Source organism: Geotrypetes seraphini, chromosome 1, assembly GCF_902459505.1.
Source record: "Geotrypetes seraphini chromosome 1, aGeoSer1.1, whole genome shotgun sequence".
NCBI lineage: Eukaryota > Metazoa > Chordata > Amphibia > Gymnophiona > Dermophiidae > Geotrypetes > Geotrypetes seraphini.
This window is the reverse complement of record NC_047084.1, coordinates 330722941-330745730: the sequence shown is the minus strand read 5'-3', so window position 1 is coordinate 330745730 and position 22790 is coordinate 330722941. Positions and strand designations below refer to the sequence as shown.

General features: G+C 39.9%; 1 protein-coding gene across 3 annotated transcripts in view; it reads left to right on the top strand.

Moving 5' to 3' along the window:
• Positions 1-22790, top strand: part of GRID2 (glutamate ionotropic receptor delta type subunit 2) — a 2335100-nt gene that overhangs the window by 1807889 nt on the left and 504421 nt on the right. For all 3 annotated transcript variants that reach the window (XM_033958336.1, XM_033958346.1, XM_033958356.1), the window contains one exon: positions 17084-17396. In XM_033958336.1, the coding sequence (XP_033814227.1) occupies positions 17084-17396 (313 nt within the window). The remainder of the gene's footprint in view (positions 1-17083; positions 17397-22790) is intronic.

Here is a 22790-nt window from a genome sequence, read left to right as displayed (position 1 = left end):
GTAACAGGTTACTTTGTATAAACATTTAAGCATACATCCATTTCAAACCTATTCAATAAAGAAAAGTGGGAGATAGCCCAGCTACTGTCTGCAACAAGCCCGGCTATTCAGTGTCAAGGCCATATCGAGCTACTGGCATTGAATATCCAGGTCAAGGTTCACCACTGCAGACTTAGCTGGCCAAGCTGATATTCAGCAGCTGATCAGCTAAAGTCTAGTGGTCAAAGACAGACATGCTTTTGCATGTCTATATTATAAGATGTTGTTAGGTGTTGCACCTATTTATCTCTCTAAACATTTTTTATTTCCTTCTAATTTATGACATACACGTGGAACTTCTCTGCTCTCATTTCATACGTTGTAAGGATGTGTTTATATACGTAAGATTCTTAGACAGAACTTTATCTTACCAGGCTGGTGTCTGATCAGTAGGAGAAATCATTAATAGTTCACTTATAGTTTTACTCCAATCATTCAGAAGATTTTTGAAAATCTACTTATATGATAATTTTTTCTAAACCATTTTAGAGATGTATTTCAGGCATATTGTTAATGCCCTTTTGCTGTTGTTTGATAGCTTCTCTTTATGTAAACCGCTTTGAACTGAAAGGTACTGCGGGATATAAATAATTTATTATTATTATTCTATCAAGTAAACATTTATTACAAAGTGTGAGTTCTCCTAGGCCCCTAACTAGGACTTCTTGAAAAAAAACCATGTTTTCAGATTTTTGCAAAACAGTACATATACAGTGCTTGCACGAATTTCGATGAGAAGTGAGTTTCACACTTTTGCAATTTGGTAGTTAAATGATTTGCTATGAGGCGTCTTTATGACTTTCAGAGCTGGGAATGACAGGATCAAGTGGACAGAGTTACGATGATAAACAGATCTACCTAATAGTTCAGTAAATCTGGGAAAGCTATTAATGGTGTCACCATCTGGTGTTTTGAATGCTAAGGGGCTTATAATTGAAAGAGAAATATGTCCAAAAACCGGCCTAAGTCAGCATTTGGATTAACAATTCTCAAAAATGTCCACATGCCAATACTAAAAACGGGTTTTGGACGTATTTATAAACGACCTAGGCCTTCATAGTGCCGCTGAATGATCAAAGCTAAACGTAGTGTTTCGGGAGGAGTGTTGAGGGCGGGAATTGGGCGGGACGTGGGCCGGCTTAGACTTAGTCGTACAGCATGTATAACCGAAAGTTATACAGCCCACAATCAACGGAACTTGGACGTTGTGACTTAGACCAGTGTTTTTCAACCTTTTTATACCCATGGACCGGTAGAAATAAAAGAATTATTTTGTGGACCAACAAACTACTAGGACTAAAATTAAAAAACCCCGTTTCCGCCCCATCTCCGCGAGCTCAGTCACCTCAGTAACTATAGAAAAATAGACAAATATAGTGCAAAATATAGACAGCAGATATAAATTCTCAAAACTGACACATTTTGATCACTAAATTGAAAATAAAATCATTTTTCCTACCTTTGCTGTCTGGTGATTTCCTGAGTCTCTGGTTACATTACCTTCTGTCTGTGTATCCTTTCTTTCATTTCTTTCTTTCTGCACTCAGGCCCAAGAATTGTCCTTTTCTATTCCCTCCCTCTTTCCTTCCTATGTCTTTAGTGCCCCCAGTGCCTCCTTCCCATGTCTTTAGTGCCCCCAGTGCCTCCTTCCCATGTCCTTAGTGCCCCTTCCTGTCTTTAGTGTCCCCAGTGCCTCCTTCCCATGTCTTTAGTGCCCCCAGTGCCTCCTTCCCATGTCCTTAGTGCCCCTTCCTGTCTTTAGTGTCCCCAGTGCCTCCTTCCCATGTCCTTAGTGCCCCTTCCTGTCTTTAGTGCCCCCAGTGCCTCCTTCATATCTCTTTAGTGCCCCCAGTGCCTCCTTCCTATGTCTCTCTCACTGCCTTCCACACTTTGTTCCACCCCCACCCCCAGAGGCCAGCCTGCCTGCCTGTCTACCTCTCTCCCTCCCTCCCTGGCCAAAGCCAGCCTGCTTGCCTGCCTACCTCCTTCCCTCCCTGCTGCGCAAAAAAAAAAAAAAAAAAAGCCTTCCTCCTTCCTTTCCCCTGCTCTTACCGCCATGCTGCTGCTACTAAAGCCAACAGGAAGTCTTCTTTCCAACTTCAATTCTGACGTCGGAGAGAAGACTTCTTGTCGGCTTTAGCAGCAGCGGCAGGGCGGTAAGAGCAGGGGAAAGGAAGGAGGGAGGCTTTTTTTTCTTTTTGCGTGGCAGGGAGGGACAGAAAATGATCGCCTGTCCCGTTGTCCCTGAGCACAGCTTTGGGATGCTGTCCCGAAGCTGTGTGTGGGGACAACAGGACAGGAGGTCTGAAAACAGACCTATGGTCACCTTAATCTTGCTGGCCCTGCGCAGACCGGCAGAAAGGCGGTTGAAGAACAGTGACTTAGACCATGTAAAACATGGTCTAATTCACAAAAAATCAACAATGAAAATAGGACTTGGTATATAATATCTACGAAAATGATATTTTTTATTCCATAGAGCTCTCAGATACCTGCACCATTAAATCATGAGCGATTGTTCCAACAACTTATGCAGGTTAATGATATCTTTCATTGAGCTTTATGTTATGTGAAAAGTGCAAATGCTTTGTGCAATAAACTCAAATAAAGTGCATAGTGCTACTATTATAACTAAAATTAGCACTTATCTTGTATTGTAGAAAAATTTAATTCATTGCGCCCAACGGGACCCGTTTCGCCTTGCTGTCGGCTGCTTCAGGGGTCTGGTAATAGGCTACAATATCTACAAAAACATGCAATATAGTTAAAACATTTCATAACTTAGATATTTTAAAATAAACATTTAATAAGGTTACTCACTGGACATCTATGCTCACATTTATGAGACAAAATGGCGCTGGCAAATGTCAGACGCCAGCATGCGCTTTTAAAAAATATATTCATTAATTATTCATCACTATTCAAATTAAAGCACCACATTATAGATATAATTTAAATTGCCTCTCAAATTGAAAAATATCATCCAAATAAGAAAAACTCAAAAGAATGAACACCAATCTACAGTTGTGTTCAATCCTCCTGGTTTAAGAGTACCCAATCTAAAAATCCAGCGTGACTCTTTTTGCAAAAGTTTTCTCTTTCTATCACCGCCTCGAATATTTGACATTTCTTTGTCAATGCAAAAGCACTTAAGATCTAAAAATTTGTGCTGCATTTGACTACAATGATATTGATAAGAGGGGCATTCAATCTCTCACATTTTATATTTGATTTGTGTTCACATATTCTAGTTTTAAATGAGCGTATAGATTTTCCAACACACCATTTATTACATGGACACACGATTACATAAATTATATGATCAGAGGAACAAGTTAAAAAATGTCTTATAGAATATGTTTTCCCATCTGTGGGATTAACAAATTCTTTTATGGAAACTGTTATTTGACAAATACTGCATTTGCCACATTTATAAATCCCAAAGGTAACAGGTGTTTATCCCTTACATTGTCTAAATGGCATATTGCAGGAGAAAGAATATCTTTCAAGATTTTATCTCTGGAAAAAGCAGTACGTAAATCTAATTTTTCAAAAATAGGATTTGTTCTAATAATCTTCCAATTGTCTTTCAAGATGTTAGCAATTTCAGAATAAAAAAAAAAAAGAGAATAAATAAATAAATAAAAGGAATTTTAAAAAAAGTTTTTCAAGTTTCAAGTTTTTATTAGAGCTTGATAAATCGCTTATTTAATTTCCTAAGCGATGTACAGTACAAATTAAGAAATGGGGAGTGAGTACAATAACGTAAAACAGACTTACTAGTTAGATCAAACATGAAAAGTGAGGGATAGAAGGGAAAGTTACAATTTTAATTCAAGGTGTGAAATAACATAGAAGGAAAGTTAACACAGAGGAGGGCAGCAATTAAAATAAGAAATCCAGTCTAAAAATTAAAATTCTAAAACAGAGGGTCATAGACTAAGAACCTATGTTTTAAGATGTCAGCTTGTGTTTCAAATTCCGAGGGCGTGAAACAAATCCTTTTCAAGCGTAAAAATTGTCCTACTGGGATACGTTTTGTATCAATTATCCTTTATACCCTCTTTTTTCTTTTTTTCTTTTTTAATCTTTATTCATTTTCAAAATTACATTAAGTGTTAAATATATTCATTCACATTAACAATAAGTACATCACTTACAAACAATCATTGGTACATTACATAAATACCCCCTTTTTTGTTGATTGATAACAAGTTGTTCTAGCATCTTGGTGCTATTTATGTTTTCAATAGAACATGTACGTGCTACATTTTAATATAGCATTTGTTTGAAACAATTTAAATAAGATCAGATTGCTTGGTATCCTCTGTTATATATGCTACATTACCACCCTAAGGAAGAATTATAAGGGTGACCTGAATGAACTAATAATTCTGTTGTTTGTGCCCTAACATATTGCGCTGAATTATTTGCACTGAACAATATATTGCACTGAATTGTTTTGTCGAAAAATTATTGGGTTTCTGGGTTCCCAAGGTGAAGAGTAACTTCTGATTCTGATTATTTGCATTGTGCTGAAATAAATCTGTCACAATACCACATTGACAAGTTTTGACTTCTTATAGAGCTGGTACTATATTGTCCACAATGATTTTAAAACAAACAGAGAGGAATGATCCCTGCAAGAATCTGTGCATGCCATTATATCTGGGAACATAATTAATTTTTCAGCATTGTGGACACCTAAGTCTTGCTTCATTTCTGTACTTGGTCATCTCTGCTCCATTTCCTTGAACTATATTGGCCACATCAGACCTGTAGGTTTTTGCACCTCGTTGCAAGACATTTATTTCCCATTCTTTCCATAATTCAAACTCCCTGCATAGTGGAGAAAGTTTCTACTGCCATCCTGACAGACACAATTAAATTCTGCTTGTTACTGCAGAGTTCTCAGGTTCACCACCTGACTTGCAAATAAGTGAAATCTCTATGGTGAGATAAGTAGTTACATAGAGAGACAGGACTTTATGGCAGAAGAAATGAATGTCATGCAAATAACATCAAATCCAAACTACTGTGTAATGAAATCTCTGGGGCTGGGATAGCAAAGGCAGGTATAGAAGATTTCAGGGGGTAGTTATTAATGTAAGTTACAGCCCTAATATGCTTTGTTTGCTCCTTAATATATGTTAAAGGGCAATAACTTTTTTATATACTGTATATTATTACCATAATACATATTAGAATAAATTACCAGAGGATACACAGTAATGAGATGCAAAGCTTGCAAATGTATTCAGAACACCTCATTACTTTGTAAATTGAATAACGTAGCTTGCAGGGAGCACCACAAACTGCATTATTCTTGGAAAATATCTGCAAAAAAAAGCTATCTGTTGCCCTAATAGCATGACACCTGGTAGTAATACTGTGAGACTACCACTAAGAGTTGCCGTTACCTTTTTGAATTTGGCAAGGGGCAGAACTGACTAAAGATTACTTTCTCCCTGATCCCATTAGACTCTAGTGATTACAAGAGTTAAGACCTTAAGGAGGCCTTTGAGATGGTGGGAGTAATGGTGCTTTTGTGGATGAAGAGTCTTTAGGGGTAGGGAGTGCCTCAGGAGGGGAATCTGGTTTTGGAAACCTTTAAGACAGAGGGTATCAGCAGGTGGTGGTCTTTGGGGCAGAGGAATGTGATGGAGTAGTCTTTGTGGGGGAGATTTTGATTCTGGGGAGGGGCATCAGGAGGGAAGAGGAAGAGGAGCTCCAGAACCTCTAAGAAGCTCCTGAGAATACCAGGGTATGGCTTTGTGGGCCAATGCTCCCAGGCAGGGTGAATAATGCTGCATGGGAGGTTTATCTCAAAGACATTTATTCATATACCACAGAAGTGACTAACCCACGGTACTGAGCTACCATAGATTAGTCACTCCCATGGAAAATTAATGTGTGGTAAAAACCCAATTTTTACCACAGCTTAATTATCCCCCCCCCCTTTAATGTGGGAATTAAAATGAAGATCATCAGTTAAAGGTGAACTTAGGCTACATATGCTCAAATCTAGTAGACAGCGAATGCGCTCTTCTGGTGACCTTATTCCCTAGCTCCCCCTTTTCCTCCCCATCCAACAAGGAACATTACATCATGTTTTCCTTCTGAAAATGGCAATTATATTGAAAGGCTGCAGCATTAATACAACATATGATTATTAGTTATGCATACAATATAATTTAACACCAGTGATAACTATAACCCAAGATCCTGGCCTTCTATCTAATTAACTGTGAGGTATTCTTCTTACACCTCATTGCATAACTGGGGGCCCTCAGGATTTAAATAATCACCAATGATACCTTTAGCTTCTGGCTATCTATATTCCTAGGGGTACTGCTATACAAGCTGGTCACTCCTGACATTTGTCCTCCCTCCCAGGCTGACACGCAAGCTTGCCTGGTTAACACCCTGACCCATCCCTAGCCGTCCAAGTTGAGGGAGAGCTATGTGTCAGCTTTCAGCTCTCTGGCCTACATTGGTTATGAGCTCAGGCCCTCCCCTTCATACAGGAAGAGATGACCACCCCCTCGTTTATGAGTCGTGAATTCTAGAACAGTATTCCTGCCCTCAATAAAAGTCTTTGTTTGGAGACATCTTGTCCTTCCAACTTGGGTTTGTTTGTTTTTTTTGTGTGTGTGTGTGTGTGATCTACATTTTTGTGGGAAATGTTAGTTTCTTTTTGTCCTTTCTTCCCCTCATTTATATGTACTCATCTATCTGCATCCCTACCATGCTATGCCTGCTGAGAAGTGTAAAACCATAAATACATAAGGCCCTAACTGCTAATCCTTCCCATTATCTCTACTGGGTGGGAGGGGTGGGTGCTGCAGATATCCTAATGAGCTTCAAAATATGTTGCTGAGGCTATTGTGCCAAGACTTTGAATTGGGACACTGCTGCTGTGCTCCACCCCTCTCCCTCTCTTCGATTGGGTAGCACTGCTCACCTGACTTTTCTTCCTATCCTTTCCACCCTCTCACTTTTTGTGTGCTGCTATCTCCCTCTCCTCCCTTTCCCTCTCACTCCCTCTACTTCCTTTCTCTCTCCTTCTTCTCTTTGCTAGCTCTGCATGGCACTGACACCCTATTTCTGTGTCATTTCATGTTTGAGCTCTGCAGGCCTCTGCCTTTTCTACATCAACCCATTCACCCAACACTTACTATGTCCTTCTCACTCCCCACCCCCCTTGCTACTTGCATTCGGGAATCCCTATCTATAACTTCAATTGTGTACTTGGATTTCTTGATATTAAGTCACCTCGATTGTACCTGATGCTGACCTTGTCCTGCTCCTAAGCTGTTTGTACTTGTACCCTCACCACTTATGCACTGTCTTTAGTTAATACAGTAAAACCTTGATGTGCGAGCATAATTCATTCCAGAAGCATGCTTGTAATCCAAAGCACTCGTATATCAAAGCAAATTTCTCCATAGGAAATAATGGAAACTCAGATGATTCGTTCCACAACTCAAAAACTTTAATACAAAATACTATTCGTACTTGTATTGCAAGACATTGTGAAAATTTAATAAAATGTTTTGCTTGTCTTGCAAAACATTTGCAAACCAAGTTACTTGCAATCCAAGGTTATACTGTACTTGTTAACTGCATCGAACTTCATGGTGTATCGCAGTATACAAATACAAGTTTATGTAATATGTTAAATTGTTATCAAACCATTCTTAATTAGAGCAAATAAGCACAAGAATAATATGTGGAAGTAAATCATGGCTTTTTTAAGTCCCTCATTTTTTAGATATACGAGTGCTTCTGCAACCATTGATATTCTGCTGCTATCATTAATTTACCGAGTGAAAATAAAACCCAGTGTGGCACAAAGCTGCATTCCATATGCTTCTTATACTGAAGATTAAAGATTATTTCTTGTTTCTTGTATGCCTGCTCTTTCCAATTTCTTATTGTTTTTCAGGTTTGCTTCAAACACTTAATAAATAATTCCTGGCTGAACTTACAATTGATATTTGCTAAAGAAGCAATGCTTTATAAGCTGCAGAAACAGTTTGGGACAATTTTATTAAAGTGCAGAAAAATGTTAGCTACCGTGGGGGTTAATGCAAAAATTAGTGTGGGGTAACTGCAAAGCTTTTCTGTTAACTGTTGTGGTTTGGCCTATGATATTAAGAAAGAGAAATGCATTTATTCCATATTAAGGGGCCATTTTACCAAGCTACGGTATGCACTAATATAGTGTGCTGCAGGGACATTGAGGTGTCTCGTGATACTTTTGACATATGTTTGTACTACTGGCATACTAGAAAACACAATTATTTTTTTTGCTGAGGGGGTGTGTCCGGAGGGGCAGAGGATGGGTATGCCTGTGCTAATCAGTTAACATAGCTACATTAGCACAAAATAGGTGGTGGTAAGGGTTCACATGCTAATTTTTGTCTATGACCACATGCTAATGGCAACCTTAACAAACGCTCACAAGTATAAAGAACTTGCAAGACTTGGCTAAACAACTTTCCTAAATCGAGTATATAGTTAATATGAACCCCTCAGATTCCCGCGCTGTTTAGTATGATTACTATAACAGCCGATGGCAGGTGGGCAGTTCTCATTCATTGGGTGTTCATATTTTTATTTTTAGGTTTTTTTTCTTTGAATTATGCATTAAAACTTTTTTTGTTATAGTCAATATATTATAAGTGACGGCAGAGTGTATTGGAAGCACCAGCGGTTCACATAAAAGATAAGTGCCGCTAAGCTATATATATACACATTTTTTTGTGTTTGAAGTCACGTATAATATATTGACTACAACAAAAAAAGTTTTAATGCATAATTCAAAGAAAAAAAACCTAAAAATAAAAATATGAACACCCAATGAATGAGAACTGCCCACCTGCCATCGGCTGTTATAGTAATCATACTAAACAGCGCGGGAATCTGAGGGGTTCATATTAACTATATACTCGACTTGAGAAAGTTGTTTAGCCAAGTCTTGCAAGTTCTTTATAGTTGTGAGCGTTTCGAATTGGAACTTGACACCATTGCACTGATAGTAGTGATTCACTATTGACAACCTTAACAAACGACCATTAAATCAGAAAATGAAAAAAAAAAAAAAAAAATCTGTTATTTTCCAGTCTTGGCAAAAACATGGAAATTCTATAACCAGTGCCTAAACTTAGGCGTTGGTAGGTGCCCTGTTGATGCCTAAGTTAACTGAAAAATGCCGTCAGACATGACATAAAATGGCAGTGTTGAAGGGCCTACGGATGCCTAAATAAAAGGCAGATGGCATAGTGGCTGGGTAGCCGCTTTAGGCTGCGGAACATAAAACTAAGCGTGGCCAATGTAAGAAGTGGCATTAGGCAGGCTAAAGCGGCTACCTAGCTACAATGCACGGCAAGATAGGTGGCCGAAATGTAGGCCCAGAAAACCCAGGCAAACATTTCAGCCGCCTATCTATGCCGCAGCAGAATCCTAACACCAGGCCACAGCAGCCAAAAGCTGATAGCAGCAGGCGAAGTTATCCCCGATTATCTGAGCATAGATTATAAAATTTTATATTCTATGAGTGGTTTTTTGCTATCTAAGCACAAACAATTAAACCAGCTCTATGGCTGGTATAAGTATTCACACTAGAGAATGACACGGTGACAAAATTCATCACCGTTCCTGTCCCCGCGGATAACCACAGGAAATAATCCCATGTCATTTTCTAGTGTTTATTTCAACCTCAGTCCTTCTACACCAGCATTCTTCAAAGCAAAGCTTGTGGGTCAGTGGTTGTGGCCATTCATACTCTGATTCTTATGTGAGCCAAGGGTAATGAAGCCATTGTGACATCACTGATGTGATTGGCTCTTAGGCACTAGTGGAATGAGGCATTATGACATCACAATATCTGCTCTGGATACCAGAGACTGTCATTCTGTAGTGTCTATCTCAACTTCAATCCTTCTACACCAGCATTCTTCAAAGCAAAGCTTGCGGATCAGTGGTTGTGGCCATTCATACTCTGATTCTTCCCTCTCTCCTTAAAGAATGACATGAAGATGGTTTTCCGCGGTTATCCATGGGGACGGGAACGGTGAAGAATTTTGTCACCGTGTCATTCTCTAATTCACACCTTAAATATAGGCATATTTTTTGGACACCTAAGCTAGTATTTTATAAAGAAAAGTAAATGTCTACTTTCATTATAGAAGAGGGATTCAAATATGTGCTTTCCTAATGCATAAATCTAGATGCCCCTTAGAATTATTGTCTTAATGCAAAAACATGGTATAAATCCTCTCGATAAAGTTAGGTGTGGATACCCCTTCGTCTATAACTACACTCGCAAACATGAGGAACACCCCCAATCCATTCATAACCCACTCATTTCTGTGCCCCCTTTAAGGCACCATGTGTAAAATCTAGGCTCAGATCCCACAACTAAATTTATGTGTATATAAATTTAAGTTAAATCCAATTAACACTGAAAATTGCTTGTTAAAAAGTCAAATTATCAGCACTAATGGGTTCATTATTCAATTAAGTCACATGTGCAGCTGTGAGTGCCAATATAGAATTCAGGGATATATCACTAGTAGGAAAATATCCCTATTAATATTCAAATGATATGCGCAAGTGCAAATGCTATCCAAATATCAGGACTTACAGTAGTTTTGGGAGATCAGTTAAATCCTGGTGCTGTGAAAGGATTCCACCAAGCTGCATGCTTTATTAATCCTGCTGCCTATGGAAAACTCCTGTTGCAGGTGAGCAACATTGCTTTTGCATACATTAAAAAGTTTTAATGCCTGTTATATCTGTTATTAAAATGAATATATGACATCCCCCGCCCTCCCCCCCCAAAAAAAGAAGTAAAAAATCAAAGGAAAAGACAAATGAACTAGCCATATTTGAACTAATCACATCCATAATTATTGAAGGTAAACTTTTTTTGTTCATAAGTTTTCTTCAACTTAATCACTTTACACACCCACCAAACAAAATTTACCAGAGGTGAAAACATCGCGACTGTTAGAGAAATTTTGTTTACATTTTAATCTACTGTATATATCAACATAATTCTATGTGGGAGTGAATGATTTCCCTTACTAGTATTTATAGTCTTCTTTTACATAATTTAAGGAGCCCTTCTTCTAAACCATGTTAAGCACTTAGGGGCAAATTCTATAAATGGTGGCCCGACTGTAGGCAGCGGTAGGCATCCTACCGCTATCTAACTAGCCAATCAAATGCATGTTTTCTAAAACTAAAAAAACCTGAGGCAGGCCGCCTACACTGTAGGCGACTGTCGCGGGTGCTTGCCTATGGATGCCTAAGCTCGCCCAAGGCTGGCCATGAGCATAGTTTCACCGAGAAGTGACCTTGGGTGAACTTAAGTGGCCCTAGGCTTCTCCCTAGGGCTACGATAGGTGCTTGAAATGTGGGCCATTGAAATCCCGACCTAACATTTCAAATAGATGCAGCCACTAAACTGATCATTGCAAGGAAATCTCCCTGCCGCGATCAGCTGAGTGGCCAAGGCAGGAGAGATGCCCACTCCCTCCCGCAACCCATGATACTGTGCACGGCAGGAGGGATGCCCAATTGCTCCTGCTGGCACCTCCCCAACACCCCCAGAAAGGATGCCCTCTCCTGCTGGCGCCCCCTAAACACGACGCCTCAAACCATGCCAACACCCCCCGAACCTTGACGCCCCATACCCCCAAGCCCACCCTTTATCAGTAAAGCTGGCAGGAGGGATGCCTACTCCTTCTGGCCGGCAAGCCTGCCTCTTCAGAATGGTGGGCCTTCCCTTTCCCGGTGCATCTTGGGATGCATCGGGGAGGGGCCTAAGGCTCTGATTGGCCCAGGTGCCTTAGGCGGCTGCTGAGACTGGTGTCCTATACAGAATCAGGCCCTTAGGGATTGATTCTATAAGTGGCACCTGAAATAGTAGAAAAATTGTATCTGCTATGTGTCCATCATGTTCAGGCATCACTTAGAAGATTGCAACTACCGGCACCTAATGATGAACTTAGGTGCTTGTAATGTAGGCCAGGGTTCTAAAGGCCTATATTTCCAGTGCCTAGGTCCATTGTAGAATTGTGCCTAGTGACATTTAGTGACACCTAAGGCCAACTCTGCTCCTAAACTAATTATTATGGGTGCCAATCTGGGATCCTTGCACCATTTTAGACAACCAAACTTGGGCAACCTTTATAGAATCCAGGGGTTTGTGCTTCTGTGCACCGTACATCTCATCCTCCAAACCTAGGCTTTTTTTAAATAAATCACCGGCCATGGCAGTATAAGTTCCGACACTCATAGAATTCCTATTAGCATCAGAGCTAATACCACCACGGCTGGCAATAAAAAAAGCCTAACGCGGCTTTGTAAAAGGAGGTCTTAACGTGGGACCTAATTGGGTTAATGGTGGGAACACCTTTAAGGGTTGCCTAGTTATATAAAATTGAATTAGCTGCACTGTAAAGTTCTGCATAACGCTACAGGAACTGTAAATCTTACTATGCTTTAGTAAAAGGGCTCCATCTCTGGCAGTGTTCAAGGCCCAGTTTAAAGCCCACTTCTTTGAAAGTGTTTTTCTGTACCCCAATCCTATATGTCATGTCTGTCTATCCAAGTTAGATTGTAAGCTCTTCTGAGAAGGGACTGTCTATAAATGTCAAAATGCACGGCACTGCGTATGCCTTTCAGTGCTATATAAGTGATAACTAGTAGTAGTAGATACTTTTAACATACATTTAGCAATAATGCATATGGCCTATGCTTAAAAAAACAACTTTTTTCATTACAGTACTAGATTAAACATTAACATGAACATTTGCTCTGGATGGATTGAGTCATATTTTTTTATTCTGCCTATTATATTTCTATAAAATTAGGTTTTACTTCATTGTATCCCATTTATGGTGTGATAAAAATGTAGCTAGCATTACATTACACAATTTGAAATTAATGTACAGGAAATAATGCAATGAAAAAATATTTGATTAATGTCTGTAAGGACAGAAAAAGGTCTGCTTAATGTAATACAGGAGATAAGATGCTATGGTTCTAGTTCATTAAGGGGCCCTTTTACTAATGAACACTAACCCCTTAAAGCAGTAGTCTTCATTCATTTTTAAGATAGGGGCCACTTTGGATCCAGTGTGCTGAAGGAGAACCACTAAATATCTTCACATGCAAGGTCCCATGCTGACAAATGTGTGCCAATGAAATCCACCTAACCAGCCAACTTTCAAACTTTTTATTGGACATATCCTCAAGGAGGTGGGCTTTTCCAAATGCATTCTCCTCTAAAACAAAGACAGCAAACAGGTATGTACAGTATACTGTACAAGAAGGACTCAGAAAACCAGAAGAGAGCCAAGGAAACACAGCTTTCCATGCTATTCTCATCATCAAGAAGTTTGTAATGACATAGCCTTGGGTCTGAAATGGTTCCTTTAATGAGTTGGATGTCAAGTTAGCTCTTTCATAGGCATAACAACAACCGAGATCTTCATACTTTTGCCATGAGTTGTTTTTTTTTTTTTTTTACAGATAATCTGAGTCTGATTCAAAGAGACCATAGATTACAGCTATTTGTGCCTTAACTTGTATGGCTACATTTGTCTACTTCAAATCTTTTCCATCTTGCATAGAAGTAGATAATAACTGAATATTAACTGAAACTGGAATCAGAACTGAGAATCCTAGGGATTATATTCGACAATAACCTATCCTGGGAGACACAAACACGAACATTACCCACAAAAATATTAACAATATTGAGAAAACAGAGACAAATTTGGCATTATTTTCGACAAAGAAAATTTTCAGATCTTGGTTCAGCCATTGGTATTATCCCAACTAGATTATTGCAATGTCCTTTATGTAGGATGCAAAGAAAATATATGAAAAAAGCTACAAACCATTCAAAATGAAGCAGTCAGACTTTTTTTTCTCATCAACTAAATATAACAAAGTGACACTTCTGAATCTCAAACTACACTGGCTCCTCTTTGAAGGAAGGTGTATTTTTAAACTCCGTAGACCCGATCTTTTTAATTTTCCATGGCGAAACACCAGACTACATATTGAATTTAATAGAAATACCACCCAATGACAAATACAACCTGATCAGCAACCATATGAGAATAAGATTCCCAAATCCTAGAGGAATCAGATGCAAAACTATTCACTCTACAGCCCACAGGTGTCAGAATGAGGGGGGGGAGGCACAGAGACCGTGGCATCTCCAAAAATTGCCCAACATTAGGGGGGAGCAAGCAGGATAGCTACCCTATCTCCCGCCGCAGCCCGCAAGCAATTTCATCCATGTTCCGGGGCTCTAACGCTGCGCTTCCCAGCTTCCCGACCCTTCTCTGATGAAACTGGAAGTTACGTCATGAGGAGGGGAAGAAGGAGAAACGAAGCCGGCAAGCAGACTGTTAGAGCCCTGGAGCATGGGCGAAGTTGCTTGCTGGCTAGGATGGCATCGGTGGGAGATAGGGCAGGGAGAGAGGCATTCAACTTGCTGCTCCTGCTTGCTTCAGGCCTTCCTCACTGCTGGGTCCTGCCTTCGCGGAAACAAAGTAGATGGGACCCGGCAGCGAGGAAGGCCCGAAGCAAGCAGGAGCTGTGAGTTATGAATGCTGTGCTGCCAATGGCTGTGTGAGACTTGAGGGGGGTGCGCCCATGCCCGTGCCTTTGCAGGCTTCATCTCCTGCCAGACAAATCAGTGGAGGGTACAAGAAGTTGCTCTTTTCACCCCTCTCCTCAGTTCCCCAACCAAAATTCTGACATATTTGACATGGCTGGCGGGAATCCCTAAGCTCTACCGGACGAGGTCCTCTAGCAGCCGGTATAGTTTATTCTGCTACTCGCTGCAGCTGGTGGCAGAGAAAGAATTAGAAATGCTGCCAATGGCTGTGTGAGACCACGGGAGGGGGGGGGAATTCTGCTGCTGCAGCACTCTTTTTGGGAGAGAGAGGGAAAAATGGAGAAGGAATACCAGGGAAGGGGGGGAAGTGAAATACTTCTGTTGCACTCAATTGGGGAGAGAAAAGGGGGAAAGAGGAAGAAGGAAGAGAAATGCTGCTGCAGCACCCAATTGGGGAGACAGAGGGAAAGAGGGAGAAAGAAGACCAGGGAAGAGAAATGCTTCTGCGCCCAATTGGGAAGAGAGAGGGAAAGAGGGAGAAGGAAGACCAGAGATGGGAGAGGAGAGGAATGAGAGATGCCAAGTCCATGGGAGGGAGGGAAAGGAAAGGAGATACCAAACCATGGAGGGTGAGGGAGGGATGCCAGGACATGAGGGAGGGAAGGGAAACTAAGGAGACAAATGCCAGCCTAGAGGGAAAAGAAGGAGAGGAGATGCCACAGCATGGAAGGAGAGATAGGAGAGGAGAGAGATGCCAGGGTATAGGAGGAGGAAAGGAAATAGAGATGCCAGACCATGGGGTGGAGTGGGAAGGAAGGAAAGGAGAAGAGAGAGATGCCAGAGCATAGGAGAGGGGATGAAGCTAAAATGAATCATGTACAAAGGAGAGAAGGGGCACATAATATACTGTACAGTATATTGAAGGTACATAGAAAGAGGGAAGATTCTGTATGGAAGAGAGAGAGGGTGGACATAGGATGGAAGGAGCAAAGAGAGGGTGCACAGTAGATGGGGTACATAGAGAGGACAGAGGCTGGGTGGAAGGGGCAAAGAGAGACAGATGTTGCATGGAAGGGAGAGAGGACAAACGCTGCATAAAAAGAAGAGCGATGAGAAGATGATTAAAGCATAAACGACAAAGGTAGAAGCAATTTTTTTTGTTGATTTTTGTAGAATCAAGTAGTATTGTAACTGTATTGATAAAAATGTATAAATAGGAAATGGAAATAAGGCAATGTTTAGAAGCATACAGTGTGCTTTGTGTAGTTTAATTTTGTGGTTAACCATTATGTGTTGTTAATAAGATTATATTATGTGTATATAAGAAAAATGAATGGAAAAAAATTGTATTACAATTAGTACTATTATTGGAGAGGGGTCTGGGGCAGAGATTGGGCGGGGTCAGGGTGGAGATTAGGCAGGGGCGGAGCTTTCAGGCCCCCCCAAACAAAAAAGCGTTCCACTGCCTATGCTACAGCCTTTCCATACCTGGTACAAAATAGTGGAATCCTTTACCAGCATAATTAAGGAACACCTCCCTCCGACCAAAACTTCTGTAAAGGTCTAAAAACCCTATTTGGAAAATATCTTACTCCCCCCACAAATAATAGGCTATGGCCAACAGAAACCAGAAAAAAGATACAACCCACCTCTTCCATCTCTATAGATGATCAAGCTCCCTACATATCCATCACCCCACAAACCAGAAAAGTGACACTCATACCAGAACCCATAATGTCAAGATTGCAACACCAGATATAGCCAATCTTATCTCCAAACCATATACAATAATCATACACCTACACGAACACAAACCAAGATATCTATGTCATGAATCCTAATGAAATCATAATGTAAATCCTGGATATGACCAGGCTCTTCTAAATTGTAAATCACATTTAATGCCTTCTGAGGCATATTAGCGATCCATAAATACTTTTGTAATATGTACACATATGTCAATGAATTTTACTGTCTGAAAAATAAGAAAAACAATCTACGAACAGTCATATAAATACAATGCACATTAACCCAGACTTATCCATGATAAAATTAAACAATCTGTCACAGACATAAACCAGGTTAAATCTAACTTAAATTATCAATCAACTGAAGTGAAAAAACTGAAGATACCAAAATATATTCAAACCATAAAAAAAAGCAAAAAAAAAAACACCCCACCAACAACCTGCTGTATCTTTTTAAGCTATACCTTGTTTTTTCAGACTCCTCAGAGCACAGTCCCTGTTAATACCTTCACTGTGTGTTTCTTTTTTACTTTTTCTTGGACATTTTTGTTGATTTATTACTTTCTGTATGATAATTTGAGTAAGATAGATAGTGTATCTCTTGTCGGCCATTCTAATGGGCTCTTTGTTTCATTCACTTTCACAGAGAGCTGATATAGGAATTTCTGCCTTAACTATCACTCCGGATCGAGAGAACGTGGTGGACTTCACAACTCGCTATATGGATTACTCAGTAGGTGTGCTACTCAGAAGGGCTGAGAAGACGGTGGACATGTTTGCCTGCTTGGCACCTTTTGATCTTTCTCTGTGGGCATGCATAGCAGGGACTGTGCTTTTGGTGGGACTACTGGTCTACCTCTTGAACTGGCTTAATCCTCCATGCATACAAATGGGATCAATGACCTCTACAACACTGTACAACTCCATGTGGTTTGTGTATGGATCTTTTGTGCAGCAAGGTAAGTAGGACCCTATAAATTATTCAGGTAAATTATGCAGGTACACAATTTACTTTTGAATGAAACCCAGATTAAAGCTGTGTGTCTGATTTCTAAGATTTATTTCCTCAGAGAAAAACAAGTAATGCAAGCAGTCATACTCTAAGATGTATATGCAATATTTAGTTTAGATAATGTCTTGTCACCCTTTTTTTCAGTATGGGGTTATTTTTATGTACACAAAAACAGGGGAAACAAAACCACAAAACTCAAAAGAGCAAAACCAAAGTGGAATTGTCCAATCAGAATGGTGCACAAAAAAAGTGTCTTTCAACTCATCTGATAAATCCAAATGCCTTTATTCATCCAAAGTTGTGCGAATTCATACAGTGACTCAATGACTCGACATGTACATGTTTCGGCCTACCTGGCCTGCATCAGGAGTCTATGAATTATGTATATAAACATGAACAAATTAATAAACATATAGATTATCATAAAAACAATGTTAGAATACAGCAAAGACTAAATTGATAAACTTTAATAAAAAACGTCATATTATAATCAACCTATGTATAAAAATATATAGTACATATAGTATATCCATCATTGCATTTCATGCAATAAAACCACCTAAAATAGGTATAAAATATATAAATATACGTATCTCTATCTTCAAAAGTACATAAATAAGAAATCACAATAATTCATAGAGCAAATAGCTCATTAAACCAAATAAATTCAAATTAATCAATAATAGACAATCATAAGAATCATTTAATAATAATAATAATAATAATAACAGCTTATATACCGCAATACCGTGAAGTTCTATGCGGTTTACAAAGATTAAGCAAAGGTACAAATTGATTGACTTTAAGAGGGGAAGAAGAAAGAGGGTAAATAGGACAGGAAATCCATTTTTGAGGAGAGAGTGATCAATAGAACAAGTTAATCGCTATAGAGGGGAGAGAGAAGAGAGGATCAGTTGTCTAGATACTTTAGGAACAGGTGTGTTTTCAAACGTTTCCCAAATTCCTCATAAGTGGTGGCTGAAAGCAATTGTTCTAGATCTTTACCCCATGATGCTGCTTGGTGCGAGAGAAGATGTTCATGGTGTTTTTTCAGTTTACAACCTCTCACTGGGGGGGAAACGAAGTTGGAATATGAGCTTCTCTTGTGTCTGTTGGCTGAGAAGATGAAAAGGTCAGTTATATATTTAGGGGCAAGTCCGTGTAGTGCTTTGAAGTAGAAGCAGGCAAATTTAAACTTTACGCGCGCCTCCATTGGCAGCCAATGCAGCTGCCGGTAGTAGGGTGTCACGTGGTCAAACTTCCTCAGCCCAAAGATCAGTTTGACCGCTGCATTTTGCATCAATTGTAAACGCTGCATGTTCTTTTGGGAAATTGCTAAATAGGCGATGTTACAGTAGTCAAGTAGACTCAGTACGAGGGATTGGACTAGGGTTCTGAATGCCACTGTATCAAAATAAGCTTTAATGGATTTGAGTTTCCAGAAAGTGAAAAATCCCTTTCTGATCAAGGAGTCCACCTGGTCTCTCATGGTTAGGCACTGATCCAAAGTTACACCTAGTATCTTTATGGTAGGTTGGATAGGGTAATTAAGATTATTGATACATAGTGGTGATTTGATGTCAAGCGGATGTGGCGAAGCAACGAAGAAAGTTGTCTTTTCTGAATTAAGTTTGAGCCTAAAGGTTGTCATTCAGTGCTCCATCACGTTTATGGCTTCTGAAGCTTTAGGAATAGTTTCAGAGATAGAATTAACGAATGGGATGATGATCGTAACATCATCTGCATAACTAAATAGTTTTATCCCTAACTGGGTTAGCTGCGTACCTAGTGAGGACATGTAGACATTGAAGAGCAATGGAGATAGCGGAGACCCTTGTGGCACACCGGATGGATAAGCAGTTGATAAATGCTAAAATAATATAAATAGACAATATATACATTAAAACCAATAAAAAGTTTATCAATTTAGTCTTAGCAGTATTCTAACATTGTTTTTATGATAATCTATATGTTTATTGATTTGTTTATGTTTATATACATAATTCATAGACTCCTGATACAGGCCAGGTAGGCAGAAACATGTACATGTCGAGTCATTGAGTCACTGTATGAATTCTCACAACTTTGGATGAATAAAGGCATTTGGATTTATCAGATGAGTTGAAAGACACTTTTTTTTGTGCACCATTCTGATTGGACAATTCCACTTTGGTTTTGTTATTTTTATGTAACCAGCATAGCATAGAGGATGGGAGTATTTTTAGAAATATTTTTCTGTGTGTAAAGCTTGTTTATATGTACAGTAGAGGAAGGGCTCATAAAGTTGAATGGAAGTATCCCACAGATTATGTATATGGCACTTTGAGTTGTATGTGCAAATTTGGGCATGTGCACAATTTATGTGTGTGCAACTTAATTGAAATCACCATTAAAAAAATAATTCAAATAAATTAAAAAAATAATTAGTTGATAGGTGCCTAACTCAGTAAGCACCTACCAGTTCAATGTAGGTATCTACAGTGAGGTGCCTCTCAGAAAGTAGGCGTGGTGTGGGAATGATTTGGGCAGAGTTTGGGCATGGATTCAGTTAGTCGTCAGTAGGTGCCTTACTTAGGGTTCCTTTTACGAAGCCACGTTAGTAGTTTAATGCGCGTAATAGCGCACGCTAATTTGCCGGCCATGCTAGCCGCTACTGCCTCCTCTTGAATATGCGGTAGTTTTTCAGCTAGCGCAGGGGTTAGTGTGTACTAAAAAGTCGCATGCGATGAAGCCGCTAACACGGCTTTGTAAAAGGAGACCTTAGGTGCAAGCATAGTATGCCAAGAAAACCATGGCTGATGCCTAAGTTGTACACATCTACTGGCACCTAAGTTTATTTAGGAACAAGTAGGCACAGTTCTACAAATGGCGCCTGTCTTTGATTCCCAAAAATAATGGGACACAAATATTGTTATTGAACACTGGTGCACAAAGATTTTGCACAAAAATATCAAACTAAATGCACCAGAAAAAAATCCCAACATGCACAACTTAAAATCAAATTATTTTTCTGTGCTTAGAGACCCGTTGTAAATGAGGCTGTTGAATGAGCAAAAGTGCCCACTTTTAATAATAATAATAATAATAATAATAACAGTTATTTATAACCTGCAATATCTTGCAGTTCAGAGTGGTTTACATCAAGAGAATCTGCCAAATGCAGTGAAACACATACATAAACATATTTAATACATAACTGAAATTTATTTAACAAATTTATCAAATAAATAAGTCTTTAAGGATTTTCTGAATGTTTGATAAGAAAATGACTTCAAGAACAAGTCACTTATGATTTTGCTCCTGACACCAGCCTGATAAGATAAAGTTTTATCCAGAAATCTTGTAGAAGTGAATCCTTTCAACGTTGGAAATGAAAACAAAAAATTTTCACATATGTATCGGGAATTAACCAAAAAAAACCCAAAATGATTCAAAAGATAAATAGGTACAAGGCCCTCTGTTTGGCTGGCAGGCCCACCTTCCTCTGAATGGCGGGCCTGCCCCTTCCCGGTGCATTATGGGATGCACTGGGGAGAGGCCCAGGCCATGCCCATAGGCACCTGGGCCAACTGGAATGTTAGGTTGGCCCATGTGCCTAAGGCCCCTCCCATAGGAGGGAGGACCCGGCCAGCCATCAAGAAGAGGTTAGAAGGGGGCCTAAGGGGGTCAGGAGTGGAGAGGGTGGGCTGGGCGGTCCAGTTAGGGGGTGGGGGGGTTGTTTGAAGATTGCATGGCTTCGGGGCGGCGTGTGTCGGCATGAAGGTCTGGGCATCCCTCCTGCTGGCAAAGATCGCACAGCTTTGGAAGGGGTGCCAACAGGAGGGATGGGCAGGGATGGGCGGCTGCAGCTACTAAACATGTTGTGGCAGGGAGATCCCTTGCTTTGATAAGCTCAGCGGCCGCATCTTCTTACAATGCATTTTGCTGGCCTATATTGTATGCATCTCCCGATGGCCTAGGGAGATGTGTACGGCCACCTAGGTCTGCCTAAGGCTACTTCCGGGGCCAAATCATGCCCATTCCTAGCCTTAGGCAAGCTTAGGTGGGCTTGTGTGCTTCCCTAGGCTCCCAGAGGCGCCTCCAATGTAGGCAGCCTGCCTCGGGAGGATTTTTTTTTTAAATGTGCTCACATTGTATATATATATATATATATACAATGTGGCCCAGATATTATAAATGGTGTCCTGATTGTGGGCAGCGGTAGGCGTCCTATCCTGTCTAACCAGTCAATCGGGATGCACATTTTTTTAAAAAAATCCTCCCGAGGCAGGCTGCCTACATTGGAGGCGCCTCTGGGAGCCTAGGGACGCACACAAGCCCACCTAAGCTTAGGATTGTCTCATATGTGTTTAGAGTAGGGCTGCCCAAGTCTGGTCCTCGAGATCTACTGGTAGGCCAGGTTTTCAGGATATCCATAATGAATATGTATGAGAGAGATTTGCCTGCACTGCCTTCTTGGTATGCAAATCTCTCTCATGCATGTTCATTGTGGATATCCTGAAAACCTGGCCTACCAGTAGATCTCGAGGACCAGACTTGGGCAGCCCTACTCTAAACACATATGTAATGTAATGTAATTTATTTCTTATATACCGCTACATCCGTTAGGTTCTAAGCGGTTTACAGAAAATATACATTAAGATTAGAAATAAGAAAGGTACTTGAAAAATTCTCTAAACACATATGAGACAATCCTAAGTTAGTTTGGAGTAATCTTATATGACACCCCATAAAATGATCGGTACATAGTATCTACTCCAAACCTGACATTATCAGACTTGGATCCAAACATGAAAAGTAGTAATTAATAAAACAGAAACCTTATCACCACTTAACATCTAGCGGTCACATATGCAAGAGATTTTTTATATGGATTTTTGTATGGACATTCAGAGTTCAGCCAGGCATTTCATACTACTGGCTGCAGAAGTCTTCGTCAGTCCAAGCCTTTATTGAAACTTTTTCTTTAATAGCTTGTTAGCTTAAATTTTTTATTTTATTTTATAATTTTTTATTTATTTTCTTGGGCAGCCCTACTCTAAACACACATGAGGCAATCTCTTCTCAAGAGAGTTTGCAATCTATTTTAAAGAGACAAACAGGACTAATAAGAAATTAGGGGATTAAAAGCAGCATCAATAATCTTAGGATAAGTTCCTAGAGGAAAAGTCTATAGTCTGCTATTGAGACAGATATGGAGGAAGCCTCTGCTTCCCCTGAGACTTTTAGCATAGAATGGTTCTTCTATTTGGATTTCTGCCTGGTACTTATGACCTGGTTTGGGCGCTGTTGGAAGCAGTATACTGGGATGACCCAATATGGCTATTCTCATATTCTTATT